Below are 20,467 nucleotides of genomic sequence, written 5' to 3' on the forward strand. Positions count from 1 at the left end.
TATTGCTTTTCTTTTCTTTCTTTCTTTTTTTTTTTTTTTTTGGGTCCGGTCGTGGGGCCTGAACTCTGGGCCTGGGTGCTGTCCCTCAGCTCTTCAGCTCAAGGCTAGTGCTCTACCACTTGAGCCACTTCCGGCTTTTTTCTTTGTGCTTATGTGGTGCTGAGGAATCAAACCCAGAGCCTCTGGCATGCAAGGCAAGTGCTCTACCACTGAGCCACCTTCCCAGCCCCTGGTTTTTGCTTTTCAAAAAGCAGACTGACACTTCCTAGAAGGCAAAGAACCACTGTGAGGGAATCTGTATCTGAATTTCTCCTTCAATTGGGTTAGAAATTTTGATCTGTTATAAAACAAGTACATGGCAACTCCTTTGTACAACTTGAAGATAATAATAAAAAAGTACATTTCTATGCAGTTTTGTAAGTTCATTCGTGGGCTTTACTGATATATAAGAATGTTTTATTTGTGTGCTCGTACTGGGGCTTGAACTCCGCCTGGCCTCTGTCCCCTAGATTTTTTCACTCAAGGCTAGTGCTCTACCACTGGAACTACATCTCCATTTCTGGCTTTTTTCCTGGTTAATTGAATATAAGAGTCTTTCAGATTTTCTTGCCTGGGTTGGCTTTGAACTGTGATCGTCAGAGCTCAACCTCCTGAATAACTAGGATTACAGGTGTGAGCCAATGGTGCCTAGCTTGATAATATTTTAAACTGATGTTCAAAAATCCTGTTACTAAATTTCTTACACAGCTGAGTGCCAGTTGCTCACATTTGTAATCCTAGCTGTTCAAGAGGTGAAAACTGAGGATCTCAGTTCAAAGTGAGAATGGGAATGAAAGTGTATGAGAGTCATCTCCAAATAACCACAAAAAAAGATGGAAATAGAGCTGTGACTCAAGTGATAGAGTGCTAGCCTAGAGCAAAAATGTTTAGAGACAATGCAGGCTGCGATCACGTTCAAGCACCAGGAAACTCACATGTGTGTATGTGTGCATATGTGCACACACAGTTTTAAAAAGTACTGTCAAGTTTTTTTTTGTAATACTATACTTTCATTTTTCATAGCATAATGTACTGTCACTTTGTGAGTTCAGTTGTTTCTTCGTTGTTTTTTTTTAACTGCTGGCCAATTTTATTTATCTTCATTGAATATAGCTTTCTTTTACTCAGACTAGATCTTGGCAGATTTGAGTAGATTGAGAATCTAGCTACATTAGTCTAGCTGGCCTTGCTAATAGCTATAAGTGCTTGCTCTCCTTTCACTCATTGGCTTTATCAATCGCCAGGCCCTTCTCAATCAACTTTCATTGCTGACTTAGCATCTAACTTAAATACTATGTTGCAATTGAATTTTAAGATAGATCTATATCTACTTCTCATTTACTATATTGTTATATTGGGAGAATATCTCTGCATTTTCTTTAGGTATCTTAGAGAACTTAGGAAAATGTTTTGGGTGCAATCTAAACATTTAAGAAATTCTGTTAAATAATTACTAAGTACAATATCTTTTTTTTTTAGCATTTCATAGTCAGAACCTCTGCGAATGTTCATTTAAGTATAAGTATAGACACAGTGTCACAGAGGTTGATTACCAAACAAGGCAAAAATTCCACCTTAAGTGGTTTGTGATACTGGCACTTTTCTTTCATGAAAACAACTTGTTTTCTCAGTTGAAGTATATTGTTCTTCCTTTAGTATTTGGAATGTTCAAACACATTGTCTAAAGCACAAACCTCATCTGTCTCACTTCTTTAAAACAAACTTGACCTTTGGCACGCAGAAAAGAAGCTTACTGAAGCTTGTTAGAAGACAGCTGTTTCCTTAAATAGCCCTGCTTTTTATTATTTTTGAATGCAGGAATATCTTGAATCTCAAATTTCTGTCAAGTTTTGAGGATTGGCTTAGTGAGAGATGTGGTGTCACTATTTGAAAAAGATAAACATTTATTCACAGTACCATCATCCACTTGAAAATCCATTTGTGTGGTAAATGGGGTATCCATAACTTAGTGTGTATGTGTACTGGTACTGGGACTTGAACTCAAATCCTCATGCTCTGGTTTGGCTTTTCTACAAGGTTTGTGTCCTACCATTTGAGCCATACCTCCACTTCTGGGTTTTTGCTGATTGATTAGAGAAAGGAGTATCATGGATATTTCTACCCTTGAGTTAGAACCTACATCCTTATTTCTCAGCTTCCTGAGAAGCTAGAATTTTAAGAGTGAGCTACTGGCACCTGGTTTTTCATAACTTTTAAGTATACATTAGTTGTATAAAAGTATTTTGTTGTAAGATTTTATTGTGAGAGTTCCCTTTATGCATATAATTTATCTGATCATAATTACCACTTATTTATTTATTGTTTGTTTGTCGGTTGTGGGGCTTGGGCTTAGGACCTGGGCACTATCCCTGAGCATTTTTGCTCAAGGCTAGTGCTCTACCAATTTGAGCCACAGTGCCACTTCTGGTTTTCTGGTGGATAATTGGAGATAAGAGTCTCATGGATTTTCCTGTCTGGACTGGCATTGAACCACAATCCTCAAATCTCAACCTCTTGAATAGCTAGGATTACAAGCATGAGCAATCAGCATCAACTTCTTTTACTTTCTGCCTCCCCTTCCTTTTTTAAAAAATATTTTCAGTGGATTTCTTTGTCATTTTTATATATACATCTAGCATGTTATATATCCATCTAATCCCCCTCCTATAAGTCTCTTCCCCCAAACAGTCCCCCTTTTATATTCATGTAATTTTTTAGGTCTGCATATAAGAGGACAACATATTTTTCCCTGAAACTAGCTTATTTCACTTAATACTACCTCCAGTTCCATCCATTTCCTTGCAAGCAACATAATGTTACTCATTTTTCTTTATCCATTCATCGGTTGATAAGTACCTGGAATAATTTCATAGCTTAGCTATTGTGACTGTTGCTGCTGTAAACACTAGTGTGCAGTTATCTTTTGTATGTTGGCATATATTTCTTTGGATATATGCTTAGGAGTGGTATAGAAGGTAAAAAGGTTGTCTGTATCATTTTTAAGTACTAAATCATTTTTTTGTTGGAAACTTAAATCTTGTTTTTTTATGATACCTATTTGTGTTTGTTCTGGCAAAACATATTTTTCACTCGCATCTGTTCACTGTGTTCCTTTAAGTGTTATTAGGAAAAGCATAAAATTAGCATCACCAGATGTGACTGTCAGGCAAGTGCCTGTAAACATATAAAAGAGTCAATAACTTGGAAATAAACTTCAAATGTGAAATTTTGACTTATATATGTGCTCAAGTCAGAATATACCATTTTTACATTCCCTGAAGCTTCAAAGGACATGTATGATTATGGCCCCTTCTGTTCAGTCTTATGGAGATGTAGAACACTCTAGGAGGCATATGTTCTTATTGTCAGAAGTTTCAGAGCACGGGAGAAATGCTTTGGACTCAGAGCTGATGATATACTATCACAATGGGTGCTTTTGGCTCAGGCCTATAATCCTAGCTACTCTGGAGGTTGAGCTATGAGGTTCAAAGCAACCTGGGCAGGAAAGCTCTCTCTCTCTCTCGCCATATATGTGTGTGTGTGTGTGTGTGTGTGTATGACCAGTGATACTAGACATCCAGACATCGACACCATCAACTTGTCTTGTGTTTTTAATATTGCAAATATTCAGTGAGGTGGGAAAGGGATATTTATTTTGAAAACCCTCTTCCCTTGCATTCATAAAACCAAAATGATGACACTTTCGTAGGTCCATGTATAATCCAAATTATTCATAGAAAAAGTTGTTGGAATGCTGGATTCCTGACAGTACCCTATTTACAGGCTATTTTTATGTCAGTTCAAATTTGGAAAAATGCCAAATACATATTTGACAGACACTTCACTGACTGGACTTTCCTATTGTATTCCAAAGGCAGAAAATCAGTGACTTGAATGTACCTTCCATATATCTATATGCAATGTAGTTCTATATACATTCCCTCTACTACCCTTTTCTTTTCCCTTTCTGCTGATTCCTGACAGTCTTTTAGCTCCTGTTGCATTACAGTTACTGTTATTATTAGTCTAGATTCTGTGTTTACAGAGAAACATGGGATTTGGCCTTTTGAGTTTGACTTACTTCACTCAACATATATCCAATTCCATTTAATGGTTTGCAAATGACATAATTTAATTCTACTTTATGGATGAATAATACTTCCTTGTGTAGATATGCCACTTTTTCTTTGTTCTTTGGTTGTTGGACACTTAGACTGATTCTATAACTTAGCTATTGTGAATAGTCCTTCAATAAACGGGTGTGCAGTTATCTCACTTGTAGACAGATTTACTCTCCTTCAGAAATATGCTCAAACATGGTGTAGTTGTGGTTGTAAATTAGGTATATTTTTAGCTTTTTTTGGGGGGGGGTCCGGTCGTGGGGCCTGAACTCTGGGCCTGGACGCTGTCCCTCAGCTCTTCAGCTCAAGGCTAGCGCTCTACCACTTGAACCACGGCACCACTTCTGGCTTTTTTCTTTTTGCTTATGTGGTGCTGAGGAATCGAACCCAGGGCCTCAGGCATGCAAGGCAAACGCTCTACCACTGAGCCACCTTCCCAGCCCAGTTTTAGCTTTTTTATGAGTCTCCATACTGATTTCCATAGTAGTTACACTAGTTTCACATTCCCAGTGTTTGAAGGTTCTCTTTACCTGTATTCTTGCCAGCATTTGTTTATTATTTTGTTGTTGAGAGTCATTGTGACTTAACTATTCTCTTATTGTATCTATCAGTTCAACTTGTGTGATCCTTATTAGGTAAGGAACTCTTCAGAGAAAAAACAGAAAAAGTCACTTGATAATACATCCTATTGACAACAAGCTCCTGTCTTGTGAGATATCATTAACAAGATTGTAATGAAGACTGGAAAAAATGTATCTTCTTGAAGTTACTTTACATCTTTTGATCCACTTCTGAGTTCATTTCTTCTAATTCATAAACACTGACTTTTTTTGAATTTGAAAATAACAACAACAGCTGTTTGCTTGGCAATATGGTTTCTTGTCCTTTGCATTGTAGATTAAGAAGAAACAACAGGATGTGCTTGGCTTCTTAGAAGCGAACAAAATTGGATTTGAAGAGAAAGATATTGCAGCCAATGAAGAGAATAGGAAGTGGATGAGAGAAAATGTACCTGAAAACAGTCGACCAGCTACAGGGCATCCCTTGCCACCTCAGATTTTCAATGAAAGCCAGTACCGTGGGGTAAGGAAGCATCTATAATTCTTACTTATTGGAATAGATTGCCTCCTGGCTATACTGTTTCTGTCCCCATTATCTCCAAATCTGCATATAGTAATTTCTCCTGCATATAATCTTTTGTTGTCTGCATCCATCCTAAGTGGCTGGAGTACTTTCTCTTTCAGGAATGAGCAATTATTCACAAAAGGTATGTAAAATGTGCAAATACAGACAAATATCCCAACAATTATATTACTTCTGGTATGTACAAGGAGAAGGCTTTGGAAAGAAATCAGTTGGTTTGTTTAGATTAAAAATTAGTTTAATAGACAGCTATCTTGTTTTCTATTTGAAGCTAGTAGTATTTGTATCTTGGTCTCATTAATGAACTTTCTTAAAGTTTTAACTTACTGGTTGAATTCATATAAAGACTAAGAGAAGGGGCTGGGAAGGTGGCTCAGTGGTAGAGGGCTTGCCTTGCATGCATGAGGCCCTGGGTTTGATTCCTCAGCACCACATAAGCAAAAAGAAAAAAGCCAGAAGTGGTGCTGTGGCTCAAGTGGTAGAGTGCTAGCCTTGAGCTGAAGAGCTGAGGGACAGTGCCCAGGCCCAGAGTTCAGGCCCCACGACCGGACCCCCCCCCCAAAAAAAAATAATAAAGACTAAGGGAAGCAGAATATTGAGTTTTGCTTTATGATAGAGGCTTTCAAATATCCCATCTCTCTTAATCTGATCACCATTTTAATGGAGTACTTTGGTGATGTAAATGCTTTCCTTATTCTTCATTCCCTGTACATTAAGGTAATTTTTATACTTCATGCCTATTCTTGGTACCATTATAAGTATAAGGAAGACCCAGTTCTTCTTTGGAGCTGGTTGGAAGTCTATGGCATGCAGCATCATACTCATATGAAACAATAGGAGTGGTTATGAAGCCACACACATTTGATGGCATGATACAGAAAGAAAATATAAGGGCTATAGGGATTTGTAGTATTTATTTTGCCAGGACTTCAGGTTTAGCATGACTGGGGAACAAATGCTTTTAGAGGCAATTTTTTTTGTCTGTGGAAAATAAGCACATTTGGATTATAAGTGTAAATTTAATTTACCATACTTAGGTAATCAATTCTCCTTGGGAAGTGCCATTGCAGGGGAGTGTAGTATGTGAAATAAATGAGGCAGTGTTTCTTAATTAAGTCAAATTCATTCATTTATTCCACAAAATGTGATTGAATACATACTACATAGGCAGCCCTCTTTGCTGATACAAATACAGAAATAAACATCACAGTCATTTACAGGAATTCTCTTGAGGAAGAAAGTGAAGGTAATTCTTTAGTATTTCTGAAATTCTAGTAACATCAATCCAGATTGAATTCCACTATGCACTGAAACATTATTCATTATCATTTCATACACATAGCATAAATACTTTCAGAACAAAGACTGTCCTTGTGTCTTTTATAGAAGACAGTCACATTTGGAGGCAGAGTAGCAATATCTATCCTTTTCTAGTCAGGTGATAGGTCCTAAACCATAGTTAAGTCACTTGTTTGTTAGTGTAGGCACAGGCTTAGTGGCTTACAGGATGATAGTGGGAAGCTAACCCTATTCTGTCATGTGAACTTACTTGTGGATCCTCAGAATTGAAACCTTTTAGTGGTTTTGTATTTGCCGGGGGTGAGTGTGTGTGTGTGGGGGGGGGGGGGGTTCCTGTTTTATGAACTGATCATTCTCTTCCTCAAAATCCAACGTAGCTTCATGATTCTGTGTCCTTTAGAGTATGTGGGTAGCTAGTATCTGGTCCACTGCAGACACTGAGGAAATGACAATTTGAATTAATAATTGGAAAGATTAATAATACTTATTGGCTGCCCATGGTAGCAAGGAAGCTACAAACTCATGTAAATTCTATGTGATAAAGAACAAACCATTCTGCAGTTTTTGTCCCATGGATCAGCACACCTTCTAATCTATATCAAATGGAATTCAGAAGCCCTGTCTCTTTACTACTCCTTCCAGATTTTCCATATTATGGATGTTAGGGGCTGGGAATGTGGCTTGCCTAGCATGCATGAAACCCTGGGTTCAATTCCTTAGTACCAGATAAACAGAAAAAGCCAGAAATGGTGTTGTGGCTCAAGTGGTAGAGTGCTAGACTTGAGCAAAAGAAGTTCAAGGACAGTGCCCAAGCCCTGAGTTCAAACAAGTCCCGGGACTAGTTAAACAAAAATGGATGTTAGCCTGACTTATTCCAAGGGTATAGCTGATCTTGTCAACTAGTCAGGTCATTATGAATAAATTTCTTGTTTCCTTTCTTGCTTGCAAATTGCTAACATGTTTTGCTTTCTTTTCACCAAGGATTATGATGCCTTCTTCGAAGCCCGAGAAAATAATGCAGTATATGCCTTTTTAGGATTGACAGCTCCACCTGGTTCAAAGGTATGATTCTTCTTTTTTCCTGCTTTATAGATCATTTTATTGCAGTGGGGTTTTTAAAATCAGTTTAAGTCAAAAGCAGTGTATCATAACTATAAACAAACATCCCCGTTCTGCATATATTTAATGTGTAGCAGGATAGACAGATGTGTAGAATCACACATATAAAGTTATAAAATACAGGTATACAAAGAAGGGGATAAATAGAACTTCTCATCAAGCTTCCCAAGGCAATGCATTTATCATTATTCATTCACAAATAAATGATTAGCAACTTAAATGACTCCATTATTCCAACTGCTTTATACAGTTCTACATGGACAACAAATACCTTATTTCATGGTAATCTCCTTAGTAGCATTTATTTTCTTTCTGGGAGAGAAAATGATTGAGTCATCCATTCAAACTAAACTAAGATTATTTGAGTTACAAAACTGGTGACTAAATTACTGGCTAAATTTATTTTGTTCGTTTCCTGGCCAATACAAATTAGCTTTTCAAGTGGCAGTGTTCCCAGGAGAGACTAAATAAAGAAAGCAAGCAAAAATGAAATTGCCTGTCTAATGAAATGTCTCAATGCTTTAGACTTTAAATATACCTTTGTAGTTATTTATAATAAGTCTCCACACAAGCCAGTTTAACCAAAGTTTATCTCTCCTTCTGTCCCAATCATGTTATTCTTTTAGCTACTGATTTTATGTTAAACAGATTATTCAAATTCCTACTCTTTCCTCTATTTTGAAAGCCCATGTTATTGTTTGTATTTTCCCTAGACAGGGTTTACAAATGTTATGCTTGTGTTATTGCCAGGCACCAGTGGCTCATGTCTGTAATCCTAGCTACTCAGGAGGCTGAAATATGAGGATCAAGTTTCAAAACTCTTATCTCCAATAACCACCAGAAAAACTGGAAGAAGTGCTGTGGCTGAAATGGCAGAGCCCTAGCCTTGAGCTGAAAAGCTCAGGAACAGCACCCAGGCCCAGAGTTCAAGTCCCACCACTGACAAAAAAAAAGATTTTTACCTTGCCAAACTTTCTTTTCTCACGGATTAAATGTTATATTTTAGTATGGTTTCTATCATAAAAAATGTTTGGTAAGGCACCTTTTTTGCCAATCCTGGGGCTTGAACTCAGGGCCTGGGCACTGTCCTTGAGCTACTTTTGCTCAAGGCTTGCATTATACCACTTGAGCCACAGTGCCACTTCTGGCCTTTTCTGTTTATGTGAAACTAAGGAATGGAACCCAGGGCTTCATGCATGCTAGGCAAGCATTCTACCACTAAGCCACATTTCCAGCCCAGTAGGGCACTGTTATTTAAAGAAGTTACAAGTTAAGACTTTGAGTTTAATACATATTAGAGGCTAGTCTATATTGCGTGGTTGGTGACTCTTCCCTTAAATTAAAATTAGATTCATTCACTCATTCATCAAATATTTATTGACTGTCAAGCACAGACATTATATATAGCATACCCCTAACATTTTTTTTTAATTTTTTTAAATTTTTATTTATTTTCTGTTGTGAAAATACTGTACAGAGGGGTCACAATTACATGGGCAAGATAATGAGTACATTTCTTATCAAGCATTGTAGCCTCCTCCTTTGTTTCCCCTTCCCATCCCTTCCCATCCTCCCCCTACTCCCCCACCCAATCCTCCCCGCCCCCCCCCACCAAAGTTGTAAAGTTCGCTTTCAACATAACGACTTGTACTTCTCATTGTTGCAACAGGTCCACCTGTATCCTTATTTAAAACGTACCCCTAACATTCTATATGTTTATTACCTACTAATGCTGTCTATGCAAATAACTTTATGACAGATAGATCTGCAAATAATTATAATGGAATATCTACTGTGGCAAATTCAATAAAACTGGCCTAAGCAAAGTGTTATAGGAGCTCAGAAGAAATTACCATAAGTTATTTATAGGATGATTGGGAAAGTTTTCACAGAGGAGTGGCATTTGGACTGTTCAACATTTCAAAATACTCACATGACAGTAAGGCATCTTTCATAAGAGACCCTTGGATTGAAGTACAGCTGCACATGGGAGCAGCGTGTAGTACAGTATGGTATCAAATAAGAGGCATTAACTAGAGAAGGTTCCAGATTGGGAACCAGATGATGATGGTTGTGGTAGGCACTTCCAGTATTATCCTTTATGCATCCAAAAGCCACTATAAGAAATGAGAGAAAACAACACTTTTTGTATTTCAGTATGTTAAGAAGGAATTTAAGCTATGTGTTAACAAAAAAAATTGGCAGCTGTATAAACTGTAAAAACAATAGAGAAATGATATATCAGACAAGTAGACCTATTAGTTGATACTTTGAGTTCAGGGAAATGATTGAGTCTGAAATGGGCAGCAGTTTTAGAAAGGGAAAATGGCTTTATTTAAGAGGCACAGAAAAATCATATTGTAGGATTTAACAATTAATGAGATGTTTCTACATGCAAAGAATTAGATTAAAAATAAAAAAGAAACGTGTGGGAAGGTTAGGAAATTTCACATCTGAAAGTACCCTACATTTAGAGTGAGGTTGGAAGAAGTGAGGGAGAATTTGGAAGATTAGAACTTTGAGATCTTTTTTTTTTTTTGTCAGTTGTGGGGCTTGAACTAAGATTAGAACTTTGAGAAATGAAAGGATTCACTTGCTGAAAATAGGCAAAGGAGAAAGCTATGATTATGAATGAAAGGATGTCTGAGCAAGGACCTAGCTGAAATTAGAATCTATGAGCTGGTGCTGGAGCCAGTCAGCTTGGCCATTGTGTTTTGTTTTGTTTTGCTTTGTTTTTCTATCATTGTTTAAGCATGGAAGTAAGAATAAAGTTAAAAAAATTAGATGGCATGAAAGATTGGACAAAGAAGCCAGTATATTAGGTTAAGAAGGCACATTTGAAATTAAACTTGAAAGGTAGATTTTTTTTTCAGGGAAAAGGTAGTGTAGCAAGTTGAATTTGAACTGGGGCCCCCATATTTGCTAAACAGACATACTTCCTCTTAAGACTGTGCCAGACCCTGTTTGCATTGATTACTTGCTATGAGATTTAGTCTTGTTTTATTCCTGGGTAACCCTGGACTCCTACTTGTGCTTTGTTGCTTTCTGGGATGGTAGGCACACACAACTGTCAGGATACTATCTCATGATTTTGTTTTTTAATAAGTTTTTTTTATTGTGAAAATACCGTACAGAGGGGTTACAATTACATGGGCAAGGTAATGAGTACATTTCTTATCAAGCATGCTTGCCTATTCCTTGGTTTCCCCTTACCATCCATTCCCTCCCATTCCGCCCCCCCGCCCCCAGCCAAACTTGTAAAGTTTGTTTTTCGACATAATGTCTTGTACATCTCATTGTTGTTGCAAGGGGTCCACCTGTATCCCTATTTAAACAATTTGTTTCATTTTTTTAATGCCTGGGCTGGCCTCAAACTATGATCCCCAGATCTACCTTCCAAGTAGCTACAATTACAGGTTTGAGGCTCTGCAATTGTTAAGGAGATTTTGAATATTAGCATTTGATATGTTTTATCTAAGATTAAAAATTATGAATTTATTTGCCTATTATTTTGTCTATTTGTCAGGTCAACTTTCAGAACTTTCTCCCTTTACCAGGACACGAAATTTTAAGAAAGAACCATTTGAACAGAAAGAGTATAGTAAATAAGAAATACAGCTTATTAACCTATATTGGAAAGGGATCCTTTATAGTAAAATAAGTGTATAAAATGAGATAATTTTTAATCTATGAAATCGGATAAGAATGAAACAAGATGGGCTGGGAAGGTGGCTCAGTGGTAGAGTGCTTGCCTTGCATGCATAAGGCCCTGGGTTTGATTCCTCAGCATCACATAAGCAGAAAAAGGTGAAAGTGGTGCTATGGCCCAAATGGTAGAGAACTAGCCTTAGCTGAAGAGCTGAGGGAGAGTGCCCAGGCCCCAAGTTAAGGCCCCATGACTAACCAAAAAAAAAAAGAAAGAAACAAGATAAAAACAGTGCTATAAAGAGTTCACTGAAACAGGTAATTGAATATAGCATTAGTGATAGCATAAGTTGATACTACTTTTAAAAAACCAGAAGGGTCCAGGCACTGGTGGCTCACACCTGTAATCCTAGCTACTCAGAAGGCTGATATCTGAGAATTGTGTTCAAAGCCAACCCAGACAGGAAAGTCCCTAAGATTTAGCTCCAATTAACCACCAGAAAACTGGAAGTGGCTCTGTGGCTCAAAGTGGTAGATTGCTAGCTTTGAGCAAAAGAGTTCAGGGACAGCGCCCAGGCCCCAAGTTCAAGTCACAACAAACAAAGCAAAAAACCAGAAAGGCAAATGTGTATCAAAAACTTCAAAAAAAATGTTTATACTTTTTAAAGCTAGTATAATGGGCTGAGATGTAGTTCAAATGATAGAGCAATTGACCGGGAAGTAATTTACTTTGGTTGAGTAATCATGTGGAATTTGCCTTGAGGTGATATTTAGAGTAGCTTTACTGCTATTGAATGTAGCTTACTCTTTTAGAAATCTCCAAGTGTTAATGTATGCTGTGGGCTTGGTTTCAATTACTAGTCACAAAAGACAAGAGGAGGAAAGAGAAAAGCTGTGTGATCCCTGCACTAAGCTATAAATTTCACATACATTTCTTTTTATACTTCTATCATTTCTGTGAGTGAAATGTCCTCAATGCTGTTCTGCAGAGGAAAACAACCTGGTACTTATGTAGACAATTGAAGTAATTTGTCCAAGGATACAACTGGAATTTGAACCCAGAATTATTTGGATTCAAAACCAGTATATATGTGGAGTGATGTTTACATTAAATTGAGGAACAAGCACCTCATATTCCTGTTTGTACAGTTCTCTGGTTAATTGGATTATGTATGATTCCTTAAAAATTTACTTTGTGATATATTCTAAAGATAAGTTAAAAAGAATTTTGCCTTGACTTTTGTTTTGGAAGTTACTAACAGTGTTGAGGAAGATAATTGAGAGCTATGAAATTTATCATTCATTATAGCAAAGATTGGTCAGATGTGATTATATTGAACTAGGTTGCTTTCAGATTGCTCGTTTACTCATAGGTGCTATGTGCTAATTCAGATTAAACACTTAATTAAACATATTAACTGCTTCCCCAACTATATATGTTAGATTTGTTTGTTTGCTGATTTAGGGCCAGTACTAGGATCTGAACTCAGGAGCTTATGCTTGCTATGCAGTCATTCTGCTTAAAACACACCTCCAACCCTTTTTGCTTTAGCTGGTTTTTCACATAGAGATTCACTCTTTGTTCCCTAGGTCAGGCTTGGAACACCTCCATCTCTCATTTAGTTAGGATTACAGGCATGTACCACCAAACTTGTTCTTTGAGATAGTGTCTTACTTTTTTTTTTTTTTTTGCCTAGGCTGAATTTGAAATTTAAACATATTTCTGCCTCCTAGGTAGCTGAGACTATAGATATGAGCCACAGTGCCTGATTATATTAGGCTTTTAATGAGTATATAAAATCTGTTATGAGAGGAAAAAAAAAATTTTTGGAAGGGTTCGGTTGTGGGGCCTGAACTCTGGGCCTGGGCGCTGTCCCTCAGCTCTTCGGCTCAAGGCTAGTGCTCTACCACTTGAGACACAACTCCAGTTCCGGCTTTTTTTCTTTTTGCTTATGTGGTGCTGGGGAATTGAACCCAGGGCCTCAGGCATGCAAGGCAAGAGCTCTACCACAGAGCCACCTTCCCAGCTCCGAGAGGAAATTTTTAAAAGCATGTGTTATTAAATGAGAGAAGATGCACAATGTTGGTACAAGATAAATTCCTTCCCTGCTTCCTCTTCTTTCTCCCTCCCTATTTCCCTTTCTTGCTTTCCTTCCTTCCCTCTCCACTCCTTCCTTTTCTTCTTTCTAGATATTTTAGAATGTGGTAAGTGGCATAGTTCACTTTTGTTGGTAAGGATGTATTAAAGATGAACAACTGTGTCTTTTCCTCTTGTCTTTATTTTTGCATTTGGTCTTTCTTTTTTCCTTCTTTCGGATCTAGTATTGTGGATATTAAGCTACCCTTGGGTCCTCCTGATACTATTACTTACTCAGTTTGATAGTCCATTTCATTTGGCAACGTCACTCTTTTATCCATGAGTGGTACAACACATTTTCCCTGAAGTTTAGGTTATGTCAAATAGTGTGTTGGGAGCCAAAATGTACACACAGTTTAGAGTTCTATGCTAGAGGTACTTGCTGTCCAGAAAAGAAGAAGCAACCTAATCTTGTTTCTTGTTAGCTGACAGAAAATATAAAAGGCACAATATTTGAAAGAATAGTAATTTAAACTAAAAAAAACCTCTACACTTCAGATACCAGTGCTTTTGAACACACATTTTTTTTAAAAAGTCCCCCCACCAAAAAAAGAAGTAGCTAGCTGTTTAGAAATAAAATGTCAATAATACACCATAAGCCATTTTATGGAATCATTTCAGAATCAATAACAATGGTTAGCTCATCTTTTATTACATATTTCTAGACAGTGTTTTCTATTTCAGAATTTTTCCATTATGGATTTTTAAGGACTTCTTTTCTGGGTAAATTACTCTGCCTTTGAATATTCTTAGTAGTTTCAGCTAATGTATTCCAAGCAAAATAAACATAGGTAATTACTTTTGTGATATTTATACTTATCTGTTTTGTTTATCTTTCATTTCAGGAGGCAGAAGCCCAGGCAAAGCAGCAAGCATGAATCTTCAGCATTCTGCCTTCAGCATCTTGAAAAATGAGTCTCCTTTGCTTTTTATAAAATAGCAAAAGTATCTTGGCTTCAAAAGAAACAGGCTTAATGTTGTTAGTTGGTTTCTCGCATGCAAACAATCAAAATGAATACATAATTAAAATGTGAATGCTCTGGTGAGATGATTGGATGATGAACATAGCATCTTAAGTAGATATCGTAGAATAAAATAGAATAGAATAGGAGTGGTATTGTTACCTGCCAAGGCATTTTATGTAATACTTCAGTGATTTACAAAGAAAACACCTTTTTTGGTATCTTATTGCAGCTAAAATACTTCTACAGCTAGACATTGCTGAATTTAAAGGAGAAAGGCTCTGCTTCCCAAATTATCCTGTTAACTTTAGTGAACAAAACATGTATGTTTTAAATTTGATATTACTGTGAATAAAGTGTACTTGCAAATAATATGTATGGTAGATTAAACATTGTGATTTCTTACAGTCATTATGACATTCCCAATTCTTTTATAGAAGAAACTTCTTTATACTGAACCATGTGTTTTCTGGCTTTCTCAATGTGCCCTTCCATTGCACATTAAGTGATAAGAATAGATGGCATCTCATAAAAGGCAATACATTCATCAGGTTTAGAAATTCCTTGGTTTCCTCCACAGCCATGATGGAATAATGCTTCTAAATTGCTTACTTCAGTGAAATGTGCATTATAAGAACATACGATGAGCCAGGCCCACATGGCTCATGCCTGTAATCCTAGCTACTCAGGAGGCTGACATCTGAGGATCACAGTTGAAAGCCAGCCCAGGCAGGAAAGTCAGTGAGAGTCTTATCTCCAATAAACCACTAGAAAACCAGAAGTGGCACTGTGGCTCAAGCGGTAGAGCGCTTGCCTTGAGCTGAAGAGTGCAGGGACAGCGCCCAGGCTCAGAGTTCAAGCCCCACAACCGACCAAAAAATAAAAAACAAAAAACATATGATGCCATCGCCCAAGGTTTGTTTCTTGGGATTTTGCTACAATAAATCTATGGTTTCCTTTTCTTTTCACTTAAATGCTACTGCCCCTTGATATCTGGCCTTTTCATTTCAGGTTAAGAATCTATGTGTGAGTCCATAAAACTAAATGGAAAATTTCTCCTATGCCTGTTTCATCAAATACCACAAGTATCAAGTGAAAGGGCATATTTTCAAGACTTCCCCAAACACAAGAAGCATGGCCTAACCACTTGCACAGAAGATAATACATTGTACTTTGGTTCCATTCCATACTTTAAAAAAATAAATACCCTTTTCTTTACCTTTTCTGCTGTGAAAAAATGGCTTTTTTTTTTTTGCTGGATTCTAACTTGACATGATGCTTTAAAATAAACTCAGTACTTTTAGAAACATAATTTATGTGTTCCTGGAGTTTCTAATTAGTGCAACAATAGGATAGATAAATAATATCTTTTAAAAGAGGGTTGAGTGAAAAGAGAAAATAGCCAAAAGTTTGAATTAATTTTTCAGTTTTCTTTTCAGTGTTCAGAATTTTGAAATACACATTGGAGTTAAACAACTGATTCTATTGTTTTGTTTATAAAATATGAACTAGAGAACTGTTTAGAAAAGCAGATGGTTTTAGAATAGGTTCTGGAAAATGCTAAAAAAATATTTAGGCAATATTTTCTCCTAATCTTTATTAAAGAGTGCACATGATACTTGCAATTGTCATGTACACATTTTTACTTTTATTATGTATCAAACAATTTAATGCTGTCCAAAGCCAGGCAGATGTATTTTGTAAAAAATACATTTATTTTTGGAATTTTATATCTATTAGACAATACCTTGAAATTAACATCTGTAGATTTGAAGTAAAAGGTTGAATTGAGTTTTTCTAAATTTAAATCTCTTTGCTTTGTCAGCTGAGAAATTTGCATCTAATAAAGGGAAAGCAAAGAAAAATATGAGTATTAGGGAGAGTTTTATAAAGAACTGGATTTACTTGACTGCGAAATATAATACTTGCTACTTTTGTATGTTTAACATATTTGTGCTTGTAATATGACAGGCTAATTTGTTAATTTGGCATTTTAAAGCAGATTTGCCCTTTAGAATTTCTGACCTTCAGGATATTTCCGTTTTTACCAAACAATTCACACTGATTGTTGATTGTATTGTTAAATGTCAACACATCTTTAGGAATCTGTGTGTAGGGGGAAGAGAATTTTAAAACAAAAATTTTTAATTACTTGCTTGGGAAATTGGAAGTACAGGGAATTTAGAAAAAGTCAGGTGTCATTGCACATAGATCATTCATTCAGCAAAAGACATAGAGGAGGGTACCATGGATTTCCTTTCCCAATCGTAGGTGTTGAAAATACAACACTGATCTCTTCTTTTTCTGTGTAAAACAATGTTCTTCTTTGAAATATTCAAATAAAACTGATTAAAGATATTCCCATTTGATGAACTTGACTCTTCTGCCACTAATCCCATGATTCCTCCATCTACTATTATCACTTATCCCTTTCCTTTATACAGCAAAGAGAGTTTGGAATTTCTATGGCAGGAGTATCATTCTTTTAATATTATTTTACTATGACTATCTATTAAAATATCTTCATTGAGGTATAATTTACATACCACAATTTTTACCTGTTTAAAATATACAATTCAGTGTATTCTAGTATATTCAAAGAATTGCACAACCATCAAAATAATTTAGAACATTTCATTGCAGAAAAGCTTTCAATACTCTTTCACTCCCCATCCTCTACTCCCTCAGCCCTATGACCATGGATTTGCCTATCCTAGACCTGTCATAAAGGAACCATAAAAACATCTGGTCTTTGGTGATTGGTATCTACTGGCTGCCATGCTTTTGAGTTTCATTTATGTTATAGTAAAACATTCATTGATTATTGAATGTAGCATTTGCTCTTTTCCATTGCCAAATGATATTCCATTATATGGATAGAATTCCACTTTTTTCTCTATTGATTATTTGATGGATGTTTGAGTTGTTTACATTTTTTATTTTCATATTACTGCTATGATGACTACAATAGCCACCAATAGTTTTTTGCTTGGGTGTATGATATATATTTTTTTTGGGGGGGGGGATCCGGTCGTGGGGCCTGAACTCTGGGCCTGGGCGCTGTCCCTCAGCTCTTCAGCTTAAGGCTAGCGCTCTACCACTTTGAGCCACAGCGCCACTTCTGGTTTTTTTCTTTTTGCTTATGTGGTGCTGAGGAATCGAACCCAGGGCCTCATGCATGCAAGGCAAGCGCTCTACCACTATACCACCTTCCCAGCCCCTGTATGATATATTTTGAGGTCTTTTTTTTAATACAATGTAGGTTATGGATTCAGCATTTTTTTACATGTGGATATTCACTTTTCTAAGCATTAGTCTCTGAAAAGCTGCCTGAGTAGCTAGGATTACAGGGGTAAGTCACCAGTACCTGACATGTTTTGAAATCAGGTAGTGAAACTTTCCTGCTTCGTTCTTTTTGCTCTAGATGGATTTGACTATTCAGGGGTTTTGTTTTGGGGAGGGGGGGTCATAGGAATTTTAAGATCAGTTTTTCAAATTATATGAAGAAAATCATTGGAATCTTGATTGGGATTGCACTGAAACGCAAATCACTTTGGAAGGTATAGGCCTTTTTTGTGTGTGCTCATCTTGGGGCTTGAACTCAGAGCCTGGGAGTGTCCCTGAGCACTTTTGCTCAAGGCTAGCACTCTACCACCTAAGCCACAGCTCCATTTCTGGCTTTTCATGGTGGTAAATTGGAGATAAGAGTCTCATGGACTTTCCTGATCAGGCTAGCTTCCAAATTTGATTCTCAGATCTTGCCCTCCTGAGTAGGATTAAAGGTGTAAGCCACCAGTGCCCAGCAGAATGGGCAACTTTTTTTTTTGAGGAGTGGGGTCAGTCATAGAGCTTAAACTCAGGGCTTGAGCCCTGTCCCTGAGCTTTTTCTCTCAAGAGTAGTGTTGTACCACTTTAAGCCACTGCTCCACTTTCTAGTATGGGCAGTTTCAATAGCAAAATTTGTTTTAATCAATGACCATGGGATGCACATATTTATTTCTTTTTCCTAATGTTTTAGTGTTTTGCTTGTTAAACATTTCACACATCTCTTATTAAAAATGGACCCAGATAATTTTCTAGTTATTTTTAAAGGTATTTATTTATTTCAGGTGATTTACTGTTGTACAGCAATGCTACTGATTTTATATGTTAATTTTGTATCCTGCAACATTGCTAATTTTACTTATTAGTTATAATGTTTTTATGAGATCTTGGTAACAAACATAAAAGATTTGTATTCTTTTCCACTATGGATGCCCTTTATTTGTTTCTCTAGATTAATTGCTTTGTCTAGGACTTGCAGTACTGGGTTTAACTAAATGTAGTGAAAGTAAGCTTCACCATACATATTGGTTTAGATCTTAGGAAACTTTCAAATTTCCCTAATCAGCATGATGTGGGCCTATCTTTAGTGACCTTTTCTATGTTGAGGCATGTTTCTTCTATATTTATAGGGTTTTTTTTAAAGAATTTTTTTCTTGAGGGATGCTGAATTTTATCTGCTGCTCTATCTGCCTGTTGATGTGATTTTTGTCCTTAGTTCTTTTGATGGCAAGTATTTTATTTATTGACTTGTGTATGTTGAGACATCTTTGCATGTCTTTAAACCTACCTTGATAAATAACATTTTAACATGATTGTAGATTTCATTGAAGATTTTTATACCTATGTTCATCAAGGATTTTCTCTTTCCTTTCCTTTCCTTTCCTTTTTTCTTTCCTTTCTTCTCCTCTCCTCTCCTCTCCTCTCCTCTCCTCTCCTCTCCTCTCCTCTCCTCTCTCCTCTCCTCTCCTCTCCCCTCCCCTCCCCTCCCGTCCCCTCCCCTCCCCTCCCGTCCCCTCCCCTCCCCTCCCTTCTACCTCTCCTCTTCTCTCCTTTCTTGTAGTGGGAATCTAACCCACTGCACTTGCTAGACAAGCGCTTTGCCACTGAGCTACATCCCAGTCCAAGGATATTATCTTGTCTTTTAAAAAAAAATTTGTGTTTGTGTCATTATATGATTTTGGTTTCAGGGCAATGTTGATCTTGTTGAATAAGTTTAGAGCAATGTCCTTTCCAATTTTTGGAACAGCTTAAGAAGTATTGATATAAACGCTTCCTTGGATGTTTGGCAAAAATTCAATAGTGAAGCAATCAGGGTCTAGTCTCTGATAAGAGAGCTTTCTTTTTTTTTTGTCAGTCGTGGGGCTTGAACTCTGGGCCTGGGCGCTGTCCCTCAGCTCTTCAGCTCAAGGCGAACGCTCTACCACTTGAGCTACAGCGCCACTTCCGGTTTTCTGGTGGTTTATTGGAGATAGGAGTCTCACGGTCTCTCCTGCCCGGGCTGGCTTTGAACCACGATCCTCAGATCTCAGCTTTCTGAGTAGCTAGGATTACAGGCGTGAGCCACCAGCACCCGGCTTAAGAGAGCTTTTTGTATGTGTATTGGGTCCTGAACTCAGGGTGTGGCTGCTATCCCTGAGCTTTTGTGCTCAAGGCTAGCACTATACCACATAAGCCATAGCTCCACTTCTAGACTTTTGGTGGTTAATGGGAGATAAAAGTCTCATGGACTCTCCTGTCTGCGATAACTTTGATCTTCAGACCCTGAAGAGATAGGATTCTATGTGTGAGCCACTGATGCACAGCCATAGGAGGCCTTTTGAACTTCCTTATTCATATTACATATTGTCTCTCTGTTCAGGTTTATTTCTATGTGATTTAGTCTTGGTAAGGAGTATGTGCCAATTTTCTCCAGATTATCACTTTTTTAGGATATGGTTGGTCATAGTAATTTTTAAAAATCGTTTGGATTTCTTTGATGTCAGTTGCAATGTCTCTCTCTTTTTTTTTTTTTTGGTTGGTCGTGAGGCCTGAACTCTGGGCCTGGGTGCTGTCCCTCAGCTCTTCAGCTCAAGGCTAGCACTCGACCACTTGAGCCACAGTGCCACTTCCGGCTTTTTCTATTTATGTGGTGCTGTGGAATAGAACCCAGGGCCTCATGCAATGCTAGGCAAGCACTC

At 37.3% G+C, this 20,467-nt stretch overlaps 1 protein-coding gene across 1 annotated transcript in view; it reads left to right on the top strand.

Annotated features, from left to right (window-relative positions):
• The window catches only part of Sh3bgrl (SH3 domain binding glutamate rich protein like), a 76,907-nt gene extending 62,031 nt beyond the window's left edge, over positions 1 to 14,876 (top strand). The window contains exons 2-4 of the mRNA XM_042668292.1: positions 5,058 to 5,243; positions 7,584 to 7,664; positions 14,349 to 14,876. Of these exons, the coding sequence (XP_042524226.1) occupies positions 5,058 to 5,243; positions 7,584 to 7,664; positions 14,349 to 14,381 (300 nt within the window). The 3' untranslated portion in view covers positions 14,382 to 14,876. The remainder of the gene's footprint in view (positions 1 to 5,057; positions 5,244 to 7,583; positions 7,665 to 14,348) is intronic.
• Positions 14,877 to 20,467: the final 5,591 nt, after the last annotated feature.

This window comes from Dipodomys spectabilis, unplaced genomic scaffold, assembly GCF_019054845.1.
Source record: "Dipodomys spectabilis isolate Male_0828 unplaced genomic scaffold, ASM1905484v1 ptg000424l, whole genome shotgun sequence".
Taxonomy (NCBI): domain Eukaryota; kingdom Metazoa; phylum Chordata; class Mammalia; order Rodentia; family Heteromyidae; genus Dipodomys; species Dipodomys spectabilis.